The sequence below is a fragment of the Raphanus sativus genome, chromosome 6, assembly GCF_000801105.2.
Source record: "Raphanus sativus cultivar WK10039 chromosome 6, ASM80110v3, whole genome shotgun sequence".
In the NCBI taxonomy this organism is placed as follows: Eukaryota; Viridiplantae; Streptophyta; class Magnoliopsida; order Brassicales; family Brassicaceae; genus Raphanus; species Raphanus sativus.
The window spans coordinates 21195116-21215699 of NC_079516.1; the positions used below are offsets into that span (position 1 = coordinate 21195116).

At 32.4% G+C, this 20584-nt stretch overlaps 3 protein-coding genes, 1 long non-coding RNA gene and 1 pseudogene across 15 annotated transcripts; 3 read left to right on the forward strand and 2 right to left on the reverse strand.

Annotated features, from left to right (window-relative positions):
* The first annotated feature begins 2157 nt into the window (after positions 1 to 2157).
* LOC108808057 (TIR domain-containing protein-like) lies at positions 2158 to 3218 on the forward strand. Its single transcript, XM_056988262.1, has 2 exons — positions 2158 to 2661; positions 2806 to 3218. Exons 1-2 carry the CDS (start codon positions 2192 to 2194, stop codon positions 3050 to 3052), a joined length of 717 nt encoding a protein of 238 aa, XP_056844242.1. The 5' UTR covers positions 2158 to 2191; the 3' UTR covers positions 3053 to 3218.
* Positions 3219 to 4935: 1717 nt separating this feature from the next.
* Positions 4936 to 7329, forward strand: LOC108838581 (uncharacterized). Of its 12 annotated transcripts, none has more exons than XR_008934706.1 (5): positions 4936 to 5316; positions 5589 to 6008; positions 6321 to 6427; positions 6543 to 6602; positions 6705 to 7329. XR_008934706.1 is itself a non-coding variant. In XM_056986816.1 (4 exons), exons 1-4 carry the CDS (start codon positions 5150 to 5152, stop codon positions 6896 to 6898), a joined length of 495 nt encoding a protein of 164 aa, XP_056842796.1. In that variant the 5' UTR covers positions 4947 to 5149; the 3' UTR covers positions 6899 to 7329. The 12 variants fall into 12 exon arrangements, 2 of the variants coding, with proteins under 2 accessions (XP_056842796.1, XP_056842795.1); XR_008934707.1 differs by having other exon boundaries at positions 5589 to 5958; XR_008934708.1 differs by lacking the exon at positions 6543 to 6602 and having other exon boundaries at positions 4939 to 5316; positions 5589 to 5797; positions 5893 to 5958.
* A 510-nt stretch (positions 7330 to 7839) lies between these two features.
* Positions 7840 to 8461, forward strand: LOC108838582 (uncharacterized). Its single transcript, XR_001947543.2, has 2 exons — positions 7840 to 8024; positions 8114 to 8461. It is a non-coding gene; the product is annotated as an uncharacterized LOC108838582 (long non-coding RNA).
* A 160-nt stretch (positions 8462 to 8621) lies between these two features.
* Positions 8622 to 10662, reverse strand: LOC130496096 (sec1 family domain-containing protein MIP3-like; annotated as a pseudogene).
* A 2357-nt stretch (positions 10663 to 13019) lies between these two features.
* Positions 13020 to 15557, reverse strand: LOC108812118 (heat shock 70 kDa protein 1). The gene is made up of 2 exons (XM_018584286.2): positions 15259 to 15557; positions 13020 to 14947 (listed from the first exon to the last, which is right to left on the reverse strand). Exons 1-2 carry the CDS (start codon positions 15470 to 15472, stop codon positions 13209 to 13211), a joined length of 1953 nt encoding a protein of 650 aa, XP_018439788.1. The 5' UTR covers positions 15473 to 15557; the 3' UTR covers positions 13020 to 13208.
* Between the last annotated feature and the right edge of the window lie 5027 nt (positions 15558 to 20584).

Below are 20584 nucleotides of genomic sequence, written 5' to 3' on the forward strand. Positions count from 1 at the left end.
GCAATGAACCGCAAGTCGACGAACCCGCTGCGGTCCGGAACGGGACGGGACGACCTGTTTGACATTCCTAATCACATAGTATATGTATCAATGTATGTACATATGAGTCGGCAGGCCACGTGGACAATGAGAGAGAGAAGATTTCAAACATTTCATTTTATCCAAAAAATATCTGAGTTTGTTATTATTTTTATCCCCTTTTTATCCCCTTTTCTCTGTAATTCGAACTTGGATCTCATCTTCTTCGTGAATCTTTTTTTCTTGTGATTCTCGTTGATTTGAGTGAGGATTCGGTGTTTTATGAACATTAGAATCTATTTCGTGGTTATCGATTGATTGAGAGCATAGTTTTTCCTTAACAAAGGTATCAGAGCTTCGTCTTCCTCGGAATCTATGGCGGAAACACGTTCGCAGGCATTGTTACCGGAGGTGAAGTATCGTTTGGTTCTCGATTTCAGGAGCTCGAAAGACAAATCGCTGATCAGAACGAGCGTCTTCATACTAGTTTACTCAATATAAACTATAAAATTGTTGTATTTAAAAATATCATATCAAACAATTATTTAAACGGATAAATTTTAAAATATATATTATCATTATAAATAAATACATATTACAAATTAAGATCACATCTATACTATTATTTATGAAGTAAATTTGCTTAATTGTCATGTTCTCCATGATTTTATGTAATTTTGCTTATTTGTCATATTCTTATTAAGTTTAAACTAAATTATCATTGATTTATTATTTGTTTTGAGCCGTGTCACTAAATAATTAATTTAAATAATAGCCTTGATGAATATTCTATATAAATAAAAACGAATTTTATTTTATTAATATTAAATTTATATATTATATTAGCTTTTCTTATTTGTCATATTTTATTAGGTTTTAGACTTTTAGATAGGTTATTAATTTATTATTAGTTTCTAACTATTCACTAATTTATTTTAATGATATAAAGTTTATATGCTATATGCTATATTAAATAATTGATTACAAAATAATATTTTAGAACTATAAAAAAAGATAATTCTTCTATATATATTCTTTTTTGTGCCTATCTGAAAACAATATTTTTATTATAAAAGTTAAAAAAAAATTAAGATACAAAACAATTTATTATTAAATATTAGTCAACATAAAAATAAAAATATATTTTCTAAACTATCTCTAAGATATGAGTGTTTTAAAAAAACTTAACACAATAATAATTATATATTTTGATTAAAAGTATTTGACATATATAAATATTTTGATGTTTGATTTAACTATTTAAAAACATAAATAATAATTTATTATACTGATTTTATATTAATAATACATAAACTAATAAGTATTTATAAGAAATTTATGCCCGCATGTGCGGGCAAAACACCTAGTTCCTAACTATATAGCTAACTAAAAAATTCAAAAAAAAATCTATACTTTTTTGAAAATCTTGCTAACCAAATTTAAAATCCATATATTCAATATCTTTATAATCTTTAGTATATCAATAGTATTTAGAATGTTAACAAGAATCAATTAAAATTAAACAATATATTAATAAATCAATTAAGTTTCCGCCAAGACAGTGATCTTTTCCTAACATGAATTATAAAATATTTTCACAATATATACACTTTCTCTATATTTGAAAACTACAGATACAAATATACAAAACAAATATTCTATAGAATAAATTGTCTAGAATCTTTTTTTTTCTTACAAATGTTATAACTAATGTATTAATTTTTAATACCATACTAATTCATATTTGTCTAATTTTCCTACTTTTTAATTCATAAATTAGTTTTCTAGATATTTTATACATAAATCTAATTATACAAATGTTAGATTTGTTTATATGATATCTAATATACATATGTTATATAGTTTACTTTAGAACGCAAAATAAAATAATCGATGTAGTCAAACACATTATGATCTTTTAAATGTTATATTAATACACCTTGCAAATCATGTAAAACATCTATTCTACAAAACAATGATAAAAAAAAAAATTGACACCCGGAGCGGGTCTTAAAATTAAAAAAAGAGATCACAAGCTGTAGGTTTTCGAAATTAATTAATCTCAAAGAAGAAATACAACGTGCTTAAGATTCTGTTTTCAGCTTTTGACATTGTGTTCCTTTTAATTAAGATCAAGAAAATATCAAAAACAAGAAAAAGTCTCAGGTCTCCAATGGCAGAGCCAGAACCTTACCAACGTCCTCCTCAGGTGTTCATCAGTCTCCACGGAGATGAATTGCGTGACAGCTTTATCCGATATCTTGTGTGGGGACTAAGAGACGAAAGACTCAACCTTTTCATTGACAGAGGAGAAGCAAATAGGAGAGAGATACGAAACGTTTTCACAAAGATCGAGGATTCAAACATCGCGGTCGTCATCTTCTCCAAGAGGTATACAGAGTCAGAGATGTGCTTGAACGAGCTTCAAAAGATTCACGAACACTCTGAACAAAAAAGACTCTCGGTGATTCCTGTGTTCTACGATGTGAGCAAGAGGGACGTGAAGAGCCTCGAGGGTGAATTCGGCAACCATTTCAAGGAAATGAGGGAGAAATATAAAAATGATCCCCTCAAGATCCTGACTTGCGAGGATTCCTTGAGTTCAATAGCTGACAGAAAAGGTTTGACCTCAGAAGAACACGGGTAATGATTTTCTTGATGATTATTTTAAGTAGTGAGGCACAAACTGTTATAACAATATCTAATCCATCATCTTGCACACATAATCAAACAGTTCTCATCCATGCTTGTTAGGTCTAATCGAACAGTTCTTATCCATGTTTACAGAACGGGATTAGGTCTTGTCAGAGAAATAGTTAGCACAGTTAAAAGCAAGCTACTAAACTCCGCTGGAGGAAGAAGAAGACAAAGTATTTCGATAGGACTAGTGTTTGTTTTGGCTTCAACTGCGGTTTTCCTCTTTATTCTCTTCATAGCGCGTAACTTTTGCGCTGATGTGAGAATTTACAAGGCTGTTAAGTTGCTAAGTGTTCCGGTCTTGGTTGGTGTCTTGCACCAGCTCTATCGTCTATGAACACATCCTAAGAGCATAAGCATCGGGGGTTTCGCTTGCGTTATTCTTTGCAATAGACTTACTTCATGTATGACATTAAGTATTCAAGCTTGTTTTTTGTGGTATACTTTTTTTATATATAGTTACATTTCTGTACTTTGACCAGGCAAAGGTAAAAGAAACAAAATCGATCGGAACCCTTCATTTATAAGCTTCCATTGACTTTATAATTATGTTGCTGGTGGGCTTGGCGTTTTTTTAACCCAAAACTTCACCCTTTAACAATATTTTCACATGACAAATTATCATAATTGACTTGTAACATCTGAATTTCTCAAAATAAAATAATAAATAATAATTTTATAAGATCTTAATTTATTATCAAAAGTCAAACTAAACACTATAATTCCAACAGATAGCCATAAATCCAAAAATATAATAAAACTCGAAGATATGATAACAGTATTAAAAAAACAATAGTCTGAAAGATAAAATATTCAAAAGCACTAATCCGGTAGCAATTATTCATACTCATACTAGTCAGTTTCATCTGAAAGGGAGAAAGAAAGGAGGGATGAGTAACAGGGAAATCACTCAGTGTGGTATGAGATGCTAAACCGCAAACTCCTAACTCAGTATATAGCACAACGACCATTACGCCTAACTATAGAATAAAACAAGTACGGTGTCTGATACACCATTTTAAACATCCAATGAGTTGATAGTACATGCTACTCTATACACCCGGAATTTCCTTATAAGGATAGATGTATCTCCAGACATACAATAATCCATTTCTGCAGTCCCACAATCTGCACGTCGGCGACTGATACAAACATTTTTGTATCCCTTCAATCTTACTGTTCGTCGGCGACTTACACAAACGTCGTCTCTGTGCACCCGCAATATGCTCGTCGGCGGCTTATACAAACGTCTTCGTACACCCTCGATCCACACAACGGGCATATATATATATATATATATATATATAGCAGTTTTAACATCAATCATTTTAATCATCAATTGAATCTTCTGTTATCCTATTTCTAATTTAATAATCAATAATAATAATAAACAAACAAGACTCTAAGACAGACTCGATTCACATAGACGAACATGTTTCGAAACTAATTTTTTCATAATAATAGTAGTACTAAACTAGTTTAGAATTTAACGGAGTAGCACTCACTTTAGCCAAAACCGTAGATGAAACATAAAAGCTCGAGAAATAATAAGCTTTATCCAACAAACCTCGGTCTAAGCTTTATAAAGAATTACTTGTTGAAAATGTATATGTTAGTTATGATTGAATTCTCTGAAATGGACTAATATAATTTGAAATGGACTAATATATTTATGTATCAACTGGTTTGACTAAGAAAAAATTGTGTTATTATCTTGGATCAAAAAATTAAGTACTTTTTTTTTGTTGTTGAAATGTTAAATTTATATATCAATAAAAGAAAAAAAATGTTTACAATACAGAGATTTTTTAAATGTATTGCACTACATCAACTTAATTTCCTCAAAGCCATTTCTGCACTAGGAGACTGGTAAATACAATGGTCCTGAGTCGGAGGAGATCTTGTTTTGGATGGTCCTGTCTAGCGACTTCACAAGCTGAGCTGGCGAGTTCCGAGAATTGTTATGTTTTCGACCATTACGTTCTCTCCAGAGTAATAGATTGATCCTTGAAAGGCCAGCCGAAACAAGCAGCCGAATATTATGTACTTTTTAAACTGGAACGTGTTTTATTGGCCATGAGAAGAGTTGTGTTTATAAATTAAATCAGCCAATAGGAAGAGAGATTTCATCCACGTCAGACAGGTTTGATCCAAATCGATATTTTTAATTCTTAAAAATCGGGCCTTCTGCGTTTGGGCTTTTAAATCTCAAACACATATACAGTCCAGGTGAAAAACACATGACACATCGTCTTCTCAGCTTCTAACTTCGTCCAATCTCCGTTACCCAACCTCCTCTACAATCAAACCTTTGCTTCAATCTCCTCTTAATGGTTTCTTTCCACCTCCCCTCTTTCTCATTCTTTATATACTGTTTTTTTCTTTCTGTTCTACAAACCAAAACCCTAGAACCTGCTCTATTTAAGCTCAAGCCATGGCGATCAAAACAAACGGCAAGTTCTCTGTCTCCTCTGCCAATGATCAAGGAGTTATGTTCTTCAAAAATATCTCACCAGGTCCCACGAAACCCAGTTACACTACCTATCTGAACCCAATAAAAAGATCCTTATTGGTCTGGAAATGCTCCTCATCGACGAACAGGTTCGGGAATTCTCCAAATTTAGTTTCCCCTGATTTTATAAACATCTTTGTATTTTAGAGTATATCTTTCATTATTTATTTTTCTTCTTATTACTTCTGTCTTTTATCAAATTTTGTATGTGTTTTTTTGGTCGTCTATCAAATTTTCTATGTTAATATATGGTCTCTGCTTCTTTTGTTCAAACCTTTTTCGGACAGTTAGAAACCATCCGCGCCTGAGTATATATAATAAATGGGCGCAGTCACTCATGTCTGTGATTTTTTTTTTGTAGGAGAAATGTATATGTAAACATGATTGATTTGAGATTACTGAACTGGTCACTCCACCACCATCTCTAATAGCTGGAGTAGAAAATTGGGAGATTTATACATCTAAAATATGGTGGTGTTCTGTGTTGTACATCTCAGCATATATATATATATATATATATATATATATATATATATATTCACTAAAACGTCTTTGTTTGCATGCCAAAGAGTATTGTGTTTGTTTATTTGCTTATATGGTTCAGGTGTACTATATTTAGCTCTGATTTCTATAAAATTCTTAAGTTGTTTGGAATTTCCTTGCAGTTCTTCAACTAATGTTGCTCATATTTTGGTTAGTATCAGGTACCTCAATATTGACACATCTGGAAGGTGAGCCAGGTTCTGATGTCTTATCACAGCAATAAATATTGCTAAAAAGAGTAGGCTTTATAATGCTTCCTTTCAATCTTTAATTACTTACTAGAAATTTAGACCATACTAACGCCAGAGAAGAAAGATGGGATTTTACATCCTGGGTTTGTTCAGTTAATCTAATTGTTCTTTTGTTCAACCGTGGATGTTAGGGTATTCAACTATAATCATTTTTAATTAAACAATAGTCTTGAAATAATTTATCTCCTGTCTACTCTTTGTTTGATTCCAAAATTCAAATTTGTGGTCTTCCATATGGAATTCATGTTGCAGTGTTGTGATAAATTGGTTCCAATATATATTAAATTGTATGGGATCAGGCATGTGCGGAAGAAGAGCTCAAACAAAGTCGGTGAAGCAGCAAACCAACATGGAAAAAAACATATGGTTACGGAAAGCTTTAAATTGAAAAAGGAAGAAAGTGTTGGTAAGTGAATATATCTGTAATTTGTAAATGAGTTGCAAGAATTTTTAGGGAGAACCACTCATATTTGCTTGACTTATTTTTTGCTTGACTTATTTGTTGGTTTTTATTAAAACAGTTTTTTGAGACTGTCAAGTCTCAGGTTGGAAAATATTGCATCTATCAGTTAAATGATTAGGTATATAAGGGCACTATTTTGGGTTTCGTCTTTCTTTATTTATGTGAAGTTACATTGGTATGCCTTAAATTATCTACATATTTTACTCGCTTTTACCCGCAGATGAGAGATTGGATTTAGGTGACAGTGAACCAGGGTTTGATGCTGATCATGAATATGGTGAAGGGGAGTTTGAAGAGAGAGAATTGAAGCAAGAGGAACATGGGTTGGTTAATCAGATGGATGAAAAACTTGAGGAGGAAACAGAGGCCGATGAAAATGCAGGTGAGTTTACCGACGACATTGGGAGGGGCTAGAGTGTCAAAGTAGTTATGTGCATGCTTATGATGAAATTAAGCGTGGAGAAGCTGTTGATGTGTAAGAAGAAAGAGAAGAGCATCATGATGTGCTCCATGACAGACGCTCGCTTAAGAAGTTTGAAATATTTGTTAGAAGCTTGGACAAAAGTACTACGGAAGAAGTTTTGAGAAAGTGTTTGTCCTGTGGCGCAGTGACTGAAATAAAATGAGGATTATAATGAAATGCAAGGGTTATGATTAGGCAAAATGAGATATCCAATAGTAATCTTCTATACTTAAGTATTAGATCGAGAGTTTGTGTAACTTTATAGTGTACATAATGCTCTTGGTCATCGTATGTTCAACCAGTATGTATAAGGATTGACCATATTTAGGCAAGTCTATGCATGGATTGACCATATATTATCAAATCTGATGTTCTTTTATTCTTTCAAGTTCTCATCGACAACTTCATGTTTTTCTTCTCATATATAAAATTTTATAAAAGTCGTAATCTGTAACACCAAATCTATAACACCAGCGTACAATTTTATTAAATTCTGTAGATGGAATAATCTTTATGAAACAAAACTATTGGAATAATAAACCGTTCCAAAAAAAGAATTATGAGAGGCACATATGTTAGATTACGATAACCATGCACAACCTGGTTAATGTAATTTAAATAAATACATTTAGTTACACATCAAGCGAACAATATATTTTAATATATAAATACTATTGGATTTATCTTACGTTTTATATGCATATATATTGTCTAACTATCAAATTTTTATATAAACAAGCTAGTCCAAATTTTTGTTGGGATTATAAATAAAAATATAACAGATCGAATATGTCAACTAAACGAATTAGTGGGGTTTAGAGTCCTATTTTTCCTATTATGTCTACAGTGACCTATTATGTCTATAGATTTGAAGCGAACAACTATCATTTAGTCGTGCATATGTCTTATGTGACTTTGTGTGCAACGAAAACCAGTGGTCTAAGCATTAATCATTTTTTTCATCTCTTTTTCCTATGGTGCAGTACTGTTACATTCTATTTACTTTATTATTTGTATCCCCGTCTTTAACGTCGTGCCGCGTGAGTCTATCTTCCTCAGAATTCATTTACATCTCGTGTGAGTCCCCTCTCTCTCTCTCTCTCTCGTTCTTCTTTTTTTTCTTTCTCATTAAAAAGAATCGATTTTGATCGTATCTTTTTATGCAGGCAATGGAATCCATCATGAATCAAGTGAGCTCCAAGATCCGCACGTTTTCTACATCTAAGGTGGTGACTTCCAAGCCCGTGTTCTGGCCTTCAATGGCTGGTGCCTATGCCATTTATGGCTATTGGGTGTATTTCCAGATGGAATGGCGTGCGTTAGAGAAAAAGAAAACTTGATGTGTTGTCTCTTGTTCTAGGTCTTGTTCTAAAGGAAGCTTAATGTGTTGTCTCTTGTTCTAGGTCGTGTCCTAAAGGAAGCTTGATGTGTTGTCTCTTTTTCTAGTTCTTGTTCTCTCTTTGTTCTCTCTGTATTGTGTTTGACTTCTGTGGTTAAAAGAGTGACCTTTAATCTTTGGATACTTTTGGATGTGTTATCTAGGTCGCAACTTTAATCGATCTTTAATATTATTTGGATACTTTTGGATGTGTTATCTAGGTTGCAACTTTAATCTTTATATATATTCAAGTTTTTCATGTCTTTGATACTTTTGGATGTGTTACAAAGGGTACAATACAACCCATTAAAAAGCAAGCAAACAGTTGTTGTTCAGCTACATTTAACTTATGAACTACATGGAAAGCCTTCCTACAGTTGAGGAATGGTATTATAAAAAGGGTCTCTCATCTTTGCTCAACACTTTTGTTATAAGCCTGTAGAGTAGCCCTTTGTTTCCAGATGGATCTCTCCGGATCTTCCCTTAGTGGTACACTCCTTGTTCTTAAGACTTGATAACTAGTGGAGAAACCTAAATAAGCTGTCTACTCTGTCACGCAAATCCAGTTTTAGCTGCATATATCATAGGACTCGTTTGCTTTACTGTTATCACTGTCATCTTCATCTCCCCATTTCCACCATGGTCCATGGATCATCATCAAGGGCATCAATGTCTAACTGATCATCAAGCTCTTCTGTCAACCCATTTAGAAACTTGAGATTCCCAGCAAAAGGATTCTCGAGAAGAGCATCGAAAATTCTCGCCAGCGAGAATGTAACCAACTACTGTAAGAAGCAGGGCATCACGGAAAGACAGAAGCCCTCGTGATGATGAATCTTGCTTCTCATTCTTCTTCTCGCTTGGAGTGTTTTGTTTATCAGGTCACTGATTTGAGCTGCCACACCCTGACTCGTATCACCAGCACTTTTACATTTAACACCATCTCCGCACTGCTAAAAGCAGCGTCCCACTTGGAACTTGGGAATTCATCAAGCGAAGCGGCTGTAGCTGCCGCTAACTGAATAATCCCTTTGTTTCTCAACAAAGACAGCTGGCTTTGGGACAACGCCTTGACCATGGCCTGGAGCTCTGGTTTCGTGGCGTAACCAGGCTGTGCCCTCACGTTAACAGAGATGTTTTCACGACGCAGAGCCTCTTGAAGCCATTTCTTCACCAGTACACTTCCTTCTCCTTTCGATCCGTTTAGTAGCTCAGTCCAGTTGGTGGTCGATTTCTTGTGGCCGCATTCGTTTTGTGGATCACAAGTGTATGTAAGAACCCTTCTGTCGTAAATCTTCCCAACCTTCTTTGATACATCACCAAGTGAAAATATCACCAACTTCAATTCCATCTACAATGAAATGGTCACAAAATTCAGATAAATGAACAGAAGAAGTCTTGTAGTGTTTTTGCTTTCATCTACATCATGAATTAAGTTCAAATTGATTTCTGCATTGTTGACTTACCTTAAGGGCCAGCTGGTAGAGAAAATGGGCGGTAAGGGTTGCACCAGGAGGAACATCATCAGTATCCAGTGCTTATTGGAGGCAGTCCAAAACTAAGAGAATCCTCATGTTGACGGGACAAGGAGGCTTCTCGGCAACTAATCCTTGGGAAGGTAGACAAACGCTCTGCATAATCTGATGAATCATCTACATTTTCACGTGTAATAGGCTCCATCCTGAGGGATTCAAGTGCGGAAGAGAACTTAGGAACCCCTTTGCCTTTAGGTATTTGGTTGCTTTTCTTGGTAAGTTCATTGTAATCTTGAACAAGTAAGGTTTCGTATACGCGTCTGGACCAAGTGGTGAATCAGGGCAAGCTGAGTGAGAGCCCTAACAGTTCAAAGTGTATTTACCGTAATTAGATAAGAGACTCAATTCCACTTAAGACTGATAATATAATAAACACCTTGTATAAGCCTAATAGCTTTTCGATCAAAAAAAAAAAAAAAAAAAGCCTAATAGCTTATGATTGTTCTAGAAATGAAATAAAATTACCAATACAAATGTACCCTACTCTTCTGTTCCAGAAACAAATGAGACCAAGGATAGAGTTACACCTCTGAAATAGAAATGAAAATGGTCACACAGTTCAAATATTTCGCTCTCACCACTATCCTCTTCAATTCCATCAAGCCTGACCCATCTGGTCCAATCTCCATTGCCACCATCACACACACAGCAATTGAAAAACTTGAGATCTTCAATTGATCAAAAGGCACTTAAAATTTCCCAGGAACCCTAATGGATTGGTGGAGTTCGACACTCGAATTGAGATCGAATTGAGACACGAGATAGCTACATCACCACTTTGTTTCCCCGGGAAATCTCATCGTAGGTGGGCTTTGTCATTTTATTTTGAGATTGGGCCTCTACCCTCTTGGGCTCGAGTATAAAACGGTGTCGTTTGAATGTTGGCAAAATGCAAATTTTACAAAACTCGGTCAATAATTTCTTTTTTTTTCTCGGCTGGGTCAATAATTTCATAATTGTAACAGAAACCCTAAAACACTCATGTTAATATGATACTGAATTTTTTTTTCTTCATGTATCTATATACTGTACTGATATAATATGTTGTATCTAATCTATTTAAACAAGAATACATTTTGTACTTAGCCATGATTTTTGCTCAGTAACTATCATTTAATGTCATTCCTTTTAATTAAAAACTAGATTTTTACCCGCCCTTAAAAAGGGCGGGTATATTTTTTGAAGGAAAAAATATTTTATGTAATAAAAATTACGATTTTTGATAAATTATATATTTTAACTTTTTATGAAATTTATCTTGAATTTAACTATATGGCTTATTTTTGTTATTTTAAATATGACTAAATTTTTGAAGAATCTAAATAATTCTAACCCGTAATATGATTTTATTAATTTCACCTGAAGTTAAACTTATTTTACACTGATTTTTTTTATTTATATAAAATATTTTATATCTTCAACACTCTATGTATTGAAAAATTCATTTGTGCGTTTCAAATTATTTTCTATAATTTTATTAAATTTAGTTTATGTGATTTAGTTGTTATTTTAAATGCAACTATTTTTAAGGAGTTGAGATAATTGAGACATGTATTATGATTTTGTTGATTTAATCATTTATTATTTCAACTTGATTTTATTTTGAGGTTTCATTTAATAAATGCTTTCAAATAATTAATAACGTGAAATATTTTTTGGAAAGATATGGTGCAAACACTTAGGAAACAAATTTTCAAAAATGATAAGAACTGAATCATATTAAATACTCTTTAATGTAATTGCAAAATAAATACTTTTGATTGGTTGCAAATAGTGCTGACAAAAAAATATAGGTAATTTTTGTAATTACTTAAAAATTTCAGGGGTAGATTTATAAGCAGTCATCTGCTTTTAATAATATAGATAGATAAATGTGTGTATTATACAAAATTCATAGACAAATTATTCTGTATATGAAAACTGAAACCTAAATAAACTAAATTATCAGTATCATATATATTACATTATAATAGGATGTTGAGTTCATACTAATATAATATCGTATAAGAATACAGTTTAATTGCTTTGAAAGCGCATGATTTTCTTTTGTTATAGTCTAATACAAAAATGAAAGGATAATATGCATTTTATTATAAAATAATTTTCATTATTGTAAGGCAATTCTGACATAGACTGTTGATTTCAAAATGAAAATGAGTTTTGCTTACCATATATCTAAACATAGTATTTTGATATGGCTTATCCTGGCGATCAATGACCCGTAGTTTAGTAATGGCTTTATTTTTTTATAATGTCAGTTGAAAATATAAAGATTTGACGTGTGCTTTCGAAAGGCCGAACTAATTTATGATTTACAAATTATTATAAAACATAACTTCTATATTTTTTCCATTTTAAAACTTGTTTACATAATTTATGTTAAAAATCTTTTACGGTTGGTCCTTTCTTTTGGACTTGGGTTTGCGTTTTGTTTATGTTGTTTGGGCTTTGTTCTGGGCTTCAGCCTTTTAATAAAAAATCTCAGATGGCAAAAAAAAAGTTTAGCCTTCATATGTGCTGGTTGATACATTTCATTCGTTTATCTTCTCCTTCCACATGTGGACATGCTATACGATTCCCTACCATCTAGATTCTATATGACATCATCAACATATCTTTTTATTACTTAAATAGTAAAACATCTTCAAAAGGTGGTTCTAGTAAAGCATTTAATAGCTTCGTATTATTTTTAGCCGTTCAATCAATTTTTTTTTTCCAGTTTGTCATTGGAAACAGAGTTTCTTTTTTTCGACACAGATTTCTAAACTAATTCAAAGGTTATATTATTTGTAAATATGATTTTTGTTGAATAATTACATTACATGCAACAGCAAAAAAAAAGTTTCTCTTTATCTTTATCCTTTTTCTTTTGAACATAGTCCTTGTTTATCCAATCTAATAAACTGTCAAAAAACAATCTGATAAACAAACTGGAACAAAAAAATTTTGAGAAGAAATGTAATATAGAGAAGAAGATAATGAAAACAGCTATTTGGAATGAATCTTAATTAGTACACAGATCCTTGTACGCTCCAAATAAAAACTTAACAAATCAACTAGTTGTTTGTACGAACAACAGTTGATGACTCCCCTTACATTAGCCCCACAGGAAAACAACATAGAATAAAAATAAGATACATATCCATATCCATGCGGGTATTTGAGAGATTAAATCAGCTTCCAATCTCTAGTTTAAAAATACATATCCATGCGGGCATGACAATTGATTACTCTAGTTTAAAAATATAGAAAAAGGTTCAACAGAAATAGAGAGGTACATGGCTCAAAATAGAACCAAACATAAACCGATACTGAAAATCAAGCCAAAATCATGTAAACATAACAAGATTAGTCGACTTCCTCAATCTTGGGGCCAGCACCTCCGGTAGAAGGAGGAGCTTCATCGTCATCCATTCCAGCGGGACCACCTGCCTCACCACCAGCTCCTTGGTACATCTTCGCAATGATGGGGTTGCAAACGCTCTCCAACTCCTTCATCTTGTCCTCAAACTCATCTGCTTCAGCAGTCTGGTTACCATCAAGCCACTGGATAGCTTCCTCGACCGAATCCTCAATCTTCTTCTTGTCTGCAGCAGGAAGCTTCTCACCAATCTTGTCATCACGAATTGTGTTCCTCATGTTGTAAGCATAGTTCTCAAGAGCATTCTTGGCCTCCACCTTCTTCTTGTGCTCCTCATCTTCAGACTTGTACTTCTCAGCCTCTTGGACCATCTTCTCAATCTCGTCTTTAGACAAGCGACCCTTGTCGTTGGTGATGGTGATCTTGTTCTTTTGACCGGTGGTCTTGTCCTCGGCAGAAACGTTGAGGATACCGTTTGCATCAATATCGAAACAGACTGTGATCTGAGGGACACCACGTGGAGCAGGAGGAATGCCAGAGAGCTCGAACTTTCCGAGAAGATTGTTGTCCTTGGTCCTAGCCCTCTCACCTTCGTAGACTTGGATCAACACACCAGGCTGGTTGTCGGAATAAGTGGAGAAGACCTGCTCCTTTTTGGTCGGGATAGTTGTGTTCCTTTGGATCAAGGTGGTCATGACTCCACCGGCAGTCTCGAGACCGAGAGAAAGAGGAGTAACATCCAAGAGAAGAAGGTCCTGAACCTTCTCGTTCCCTTCACCGCTCAGAATAGCACCCTGAACCGCTGCACCGTAAGCCACAGCCTCGTCCGGGTTAATAGACTTGCAGAGCTCTTTGCCGTTGAAGAAATCTTGGAGAAGCTGCTGAACTTTTGGGATACGTGTAGAACCACCGACGAGAACAACATCATGGACAGTGCTCTTGTCCATCTTAGCATCACGCAGACACTTCTCAACAGGCTCCATACACTTCCTGAAAAGATCCATGTTGAGCTCCTCGAACCTAGCACGGGTGAGTGCAGAGTAGAAATCAATCCCCTCAAAGAGAGAGTCAATCTCGATGGTGGTTTGAGCAGTGGAAGACAGAGTCCTCTTTGCTCTCTCACAAGCCGTCCTCAACCTCCTCAAAGCTCTTGGGTTACCACTGATGTCCTTCTTGCTCTTCCTCTTAAACTCTTGAACAAAATGGTTAACCATTCTGTTGTCAAAATCCTCACCACCGAGATGGGTGTCTCCAGCTGTAGCTTTCACCTCAAATATCCCTTCCTCAATGGTCAAAAGAGACACATCGAAAGTACCACCACCAAGATCAAAGATCAACACATTCTTCTCTCCGACACTGGTCGCCTTCTTGTCAAGACCATAGGCAATGGCTGCTGCAGTAGGCTCGTTGATGATACGCATCACATTCAAACCAGCAATCACACCGGCGTCCTTTGTGGCTTGACGCTGAGAGTCATTGAAGTAAGCAGGAACTGTGACCACAGCGTTCTTGATGGTGACGCCAAGGTAAGCTTCAGCGATCTCACGCATCTTGATGAGGACCATGGAAGAGATCTCCTCAGCAGCAAACTGTTTCTCCTCTCCTTTGTAGCTGACAACAATCATGGGCTTGTCGGCAGGACCAGGGATGATCTTGAATGGCCATAGCTTCATGTCGCTTTGGACGGATGCGTCACTGAATCTCCGACCAATCAATCTCTTTGCATCTGTAATAACCAAAGACAAAAAAAAACAGAGCTTACTCAATCATTCAAAGTTAAATAATAAAACAATTAAGTACATGAAAAAAAACAAATTCAATATGAGTTTCGTAATAATCAAAGACACTTAAAAAATAGAGCTTAGTCAACCATTCGAAGGTAAATCAAAACAAAAATTAATTAAAACCCTAAGATTCACAACCGAACATGAAACCCTAAGATTCAAAACCCTAAGATTCAAAACCGAACATGAAACACAGATCTAATAATTCACAGCTCTCGAATTCGAATTAGACAAGGAAATAGAGATTACGTACCGAAGACGGTGTTAATCGGGTTCATGGCGACCTGGTTCTTAGCGGCATCACCAATCAACCTCTCGGAGTCGGTGAAAGCGACGTAAGACGGCGTCGTTCTGTTTCCCTGATCGTTAGCGATGATCTCAACACGGTCGTGTTGCCATACTCCGACGCAAGAGTAGGTGGTACCGAGATCGATACCGATAGCTGGACCTTCTCCTTTACCCGCCATTAAATCAGATCGAAGAATAAAGCTTTGGAGGCGGCGGTGGTGAAGGGAAGTAGGTTTAGAGTTTGTGTGGTGTGGGAGAGGGAGGTTCGTTAGTGTTTTGAGTTTATATAAGGATGAGGCTTCGTGTGTTCCAGAATGTTCGATGAGTGTTTTTGGGCCGTTTGATCGATCTGACGGTGGTGAAGGAATGAAGGTTTTCTTTTCCAAATTTGACCCCGTGAAAAAAAGGAAAAATACAATGTGCAAAACAGAAAAAACACAATTGGTTCGAATAGTAGTCGGCTTATTATTTGCCACTTGCATATAGTGTATGTTATATTCTATCAATAAATTAAAAGAAATTAGAAAGCGCACTTTTTGCAACTTTTGTATTTCTTGCTGTAGAATTTTAAGATGTAAACTAGATTTATGTTTAATTTGCTAATAATAGGTTAGTCTATGATGTTGTCGTTTGTGAAGAATCAATAGTTTGGGTATATTGTCTGAACACCGAATCAGAACCAAAAAAACTGATGCCGAACCGAAACGTAAAAGTTTGAATGTTTTTTTTCTAAAAGCACATTTTTAGCAATTTTTTATAATAAACTTAAAGTACACTTTTTGCCAAAATAAATAGTAAATTAATATTAATTAGTTAAAAGTAAAAAAAAAATATATATTTCTTGATAGCATTTAAATTATGCAAAGTTTTTGTGTGATTACAAATAATTGTCAAAATTTCATAATATCATAATTTATTATATATTAAAATTGAGTAAGCCATATATTGTCTACATCAGATTTAAAAACAAAAATCGAAACATGTCAAATTATAACAAAGTTTATTATTTTCTAAAATATCCAAATTTCCAAATATCAAAAAATTACAAATGTTTAATATTTTCTAAAATTTCAAAATTTACAAATGTCAAATCATTACAATTTGACTATTTTCTAAGATGTCAAAATTAAGATGTCAAAATCATTAGAAAAAATTCTTTCAAAATTAAATATAATTCCATATAATTTAAGTAAACTAAAATAAGAAAAGCAATTAAAAAGAGATTAAATTGATAGATATATACTAATTTGAAAATTTAATATATATTTTTAAATAATAGAATTCAAAAAACCAATGCTATGAGTATTCTAAAAAGATATGTTTTAAAATTTGAAGCTACATAATATTAAAAGCTACAAAAAATTTGTCCACCAAAGAGTTAGAAGTTCGTGAACATATGGATCGACATTTTTGTTTATAGTTGGTTACAGGCCCAGCCCTGACCTAAAGCTCATAAAGCATGGGCTTTAGGCGCCAACGTTTATCAATATATTAGGGGCGCCAAATTGCAAAGATTCTATTTAGGCTAGTGGTTCTATTGTATGTCACTTGTTCTCTAGGTGGCAGTTTCGAATCCAGAATTTTGTTTGCCTTTTTCCCTAATAATTTCCTTTTCATAATGATTACAAATACTACGTGCTTGATTTCTAAAATAATCTTGATTTCCTTTTAAAATCTAATAAAACATAACTACAAAATATTAGATTATGCTCTCTCTTTGAAATTCAACAAAAAATTCAAGTTAAAACTAATGTTAAACTAATTTAATTAAATTCTAGTTGTTTTCATTTATAGATATAAAATCTATATAAGAAACGTGAGTGTCGAGAAATATTGTCAAAAACTATAAGGATGGTTGAAATGTTAGAACTTTTATACGGAATGAAAAATAACATAAATATAAAATATATTAAAATTAACATGTTTTATAAAATGAAGTGCATAAATATCAATGACTTTCCCATTTTTCTTACAAAATAATTGAATAATTGTGATCCTCTTACTTTTAAACGAAAAGAATATTGGTAGCTATATACTGTATTTTAATAATGAAAATAAATTTAAATACATTTTGTATTATTCTGATTAAATGATTAAAAATGCCAAAATAAAATATTATAGAGAGGCATAATTTTCTTAATGTGCTTTAGGCGCCAATAAACACAGGACCGGCACTGGTTGGTTATAACCAGAACTGTTTTTCTTTGCTAATATAACCACAACTGTAAAAATGTTTAGTTTCTTCTAACTTCCAAGAAATATCCGAGAAGCAAAATATCTTTAGAGGACAATGACCATCATTGAAATTCAAGTAGATAATTAAATTTGGCCTGCACTAGTGCGGTTTTGTATTATTTTTTCAAATATTGAACCAAAACTGACTAAAAACTATTTTCCGAATCATAAAAATTGAGTTTTCATGTTTTTATGATTTGTTATTTTTCAAATTAAAGTATTTTTTTAAATGTATTTAAAGATAATGTGTGGTTTAGATATTATATATTGAGAACGATATGAATTCAATGTGTGGTTCGGTTTCGGTTCGGTTCTTCGTATTCGGGTTTTTCGCTCAACCTAATATTGACATAAAAAAAAATCTTAACATATTTTCGGAAAAATACATACGCGCGGGCGCACGGATCAAAATCCAGTTACATTTTAAAGAATAAACACATGTGGATAAAATTGTTTTCTTTTGATTTGTGTATAAGAAAAGTATCGTTTTGTATAATGAGTTTTCAAAAATGTATAGCTCTTAGTGAATATTATGTGTATATTAAGGTATGACAACTAAAAATTAGATTTTATAAGCTATATTCAAGATTAAATGTCTTTTGTGTATAGTAATATGTTTTCTCAAATGATATTAATGAGTTTTTAACCTTGGGCATTTAATTAATAAATAATTTTGATTATTATCACCAAAACCCATAATCTTTTAGCTCTATTTGTAGTTATAAACGCAAATCAAAAGACTAAAATACTATTAGTGAAAATTAAATATTTATTTTTGAAAAATTAAAAGTATTTTATGTAAAAATAATATTTTTACCAAACATAAGAAACAAAAATAGTTCTATTTTAGTAATACCTACTTCCTCTGTTTCGAATTAGTTGTTGTAGAGCAAAATCATTCTTTTCAAAATAAGTGTAGTTTTATGATTTCAATTCAAAATTTATTGGCTTTTTATTTTAATCTATTTTATATTAGTTGAATATGGTTCGGTGTATTAGTAACATGTTTTTATCTAGTAAATATAAAAATTATATATTTTATATATTTTGAGATTAGTATTATATATACTATTAATTATTTTTTAAAAAAATAAAGGCAAAACGCTTGTTTCATTACGTTTTGCCCATGGCCGACCTTGCCACCAATCAAGAATATTCTCTTACTTTTCTCCATTGCGGTCGAATAAGGAATTCAATCAAGTATCATCTCTTAGTGATTCACAATTTAATAATAAAACTAGATCATGACCCGTCCGAACGGGCGGGCTTTTTATTGTTTTGCAAATTCAGATTGTGTTTTTTTATTGTAACGTAAGTTTTGCTATAAAACTTGTGTTTTGATTTTTTTGTATATTATGAAGCTAAATTATTGAAAATAATTATACATAATTTCTTAGTGAGTTTTATTTTATTCTGACATCTAATATATTTTCTGTAATGGTTCAAAACAATCTGTTATTTATATTGATGAATTGTCGGGTGATATTGTCCAGAAGCGGTTACAACTTGAAAAGTGTCAATAGTTTTCCACTCTCCAACTGGTAAGTCGCGCTGAAGACGGAAAATTTGATTCCTTTTGTAAGATGCTGCAATCTTTACACTAAATTAGATAATGAATACTATAAGATGATTACTGTATTCTTGTTCGTTTGGTATAGTCGACTGGTTGAAAATAATTTTGTGTATATATTCTAAAATTGGATCTGATCTCAGTATCATTATAAGACACAATCAACAGTCATAATATAATCAAAGTATATAGTTTGTGTATATAACAGTCATCGCTAGAATATTAAAATTGGAGCATGTATAATGTATTCTTGTTAGTTTGTTATAGTTGACTGGTTGAAAATAATTTTGTGTATATATTCTAAAATTGGATCTGATTTTAGTATTGTTATAAGACACAGTCATAATATAATCAAAGTGTATAGTTTGTGTATATAAGAGTCCATAATCACTCATAAGATGACCGATAAATTAGACAGAAAAATGTATAGTTTGTGTATATAACAGTCCAAATATATATGATTTAGTATGTATGATAATTATTAAGATAATGACCACATGCTTGTCTAGTATACTATACTAAATAATATACTAAATCATGTATATTTGGTATGTAATAACTACCACATTTAATAAGATGCATTTAGTATGTAATAACTACAGGTTCGTCTAATATAAGTTATGGTACGGTAAGTTAAATATGAAATAAATAGATTAGGCGTTAGTTAAGTTAAGGCATTTAATAAGATATATACGAGGTCCATATTAAAAATTCCACCTAGCAAAAGTCACTACGTTTCTGTTTTAATAAGATAGATACATGATTCAACCACTTGTGTTTTTTTTTTCTGAATCAGTCCTTCTTAACTACAAACTAGAGCTGGACCCGTCCGACCGGATGGGTAATTATTTTCATTTTTAATATAAATGAATATTGTTTAAGTATCTATTGGTTTATATTTTTAAATATTTATCATATTTTCAACAATCAAATAGTTTATATGCTGTAAAAATAGTGACTCATACCTGTTATTAAACATTTGACAAATTAATATTGACCTATTGATAGTTTGAGTAATACTTCTTGTAACATTAAATTGTTTGCCAAATGTAAAAAGAATTTAAATATATTGATCAGATATGGATAATATGGTAAGATTTAGATACGTTAGAAAAAAAATATTTGGTTATAACATTAAACATTGTTTTACAAGTAATTCAAAGATATTTAAATTTAAGTATTAATTTTTCTTGTTGAAAATAATTAATAACAACCAAAATGGTTAAACATTTATTTTAGATTTTTTTGAAAAATATATAATTTTAGGTGAGATTTAATTATATTAAAATAATATCCAGTTACAAATATTTCATCTTGTTCTATAAGTAGTTTAAATATATTTAAAATCTTAGAATATATAGATTTTATTGTTCAAAATAATTAATGGTAAATTAAACATATATTTTAGGAATATTCATAATATTGTTAAATATCAAATTTAAACTTGAATTTTGTTCAAAATAATTAATGGTATTGTTAACATCGA

Bases quoted from the DNA above. Each gene is read 5' to 3' on its own strand.
- LOC108808057 (XM_056988262.1), top strand. From the start codon at position 2,192: ATGGCAGAGCCAGAACCTTACCAACGTCCTCCTCAGGTGTTCATCAGT. The intron at 2,662-2,805 runs GTAATGATTTTC...CCATGTTTACAG, and splicing joins TTGACCTCAGAAGAACACGG to AACGGGATTAGGTCTTGTCA.
- LOC108838581 (XM_056986815.1), top strand. From the start codon at position 5,150: ATGGCGATCAAAACAAACGGCAAGTTCTCTGTCTCCTCTGCCAATGAT. The intron at 5,959-6,320 runs GTGAGCCAGGTT...GTATGGGATCAG, and splicing joins AATATTGACACATCTGGAAG to GCATGTGCGGAAGAAGAGCT. The intron at 6,428-6,704 runs GTAAGTGAATAT...TTTTACCCGCAG, and splicing joins GAAAAAGGAAGAAAGTGTTG to ATGAGAGATTGGATTTAGGT.
- LOC108812118 (XM_018584286.2), bottom strand. From the start codon at position 15,472: ATGGCGGGTAAAGGAGAAGGTCCAGCTATCGGTATCGATCTCGGTACC. The intron at 14,948-15,258 runs GTACGTAATCTC...TGGTTATTACAG, and splicing joins CCCGATTAACACCGTCTTCG to ATGCAAAGAGATTGATTGGT.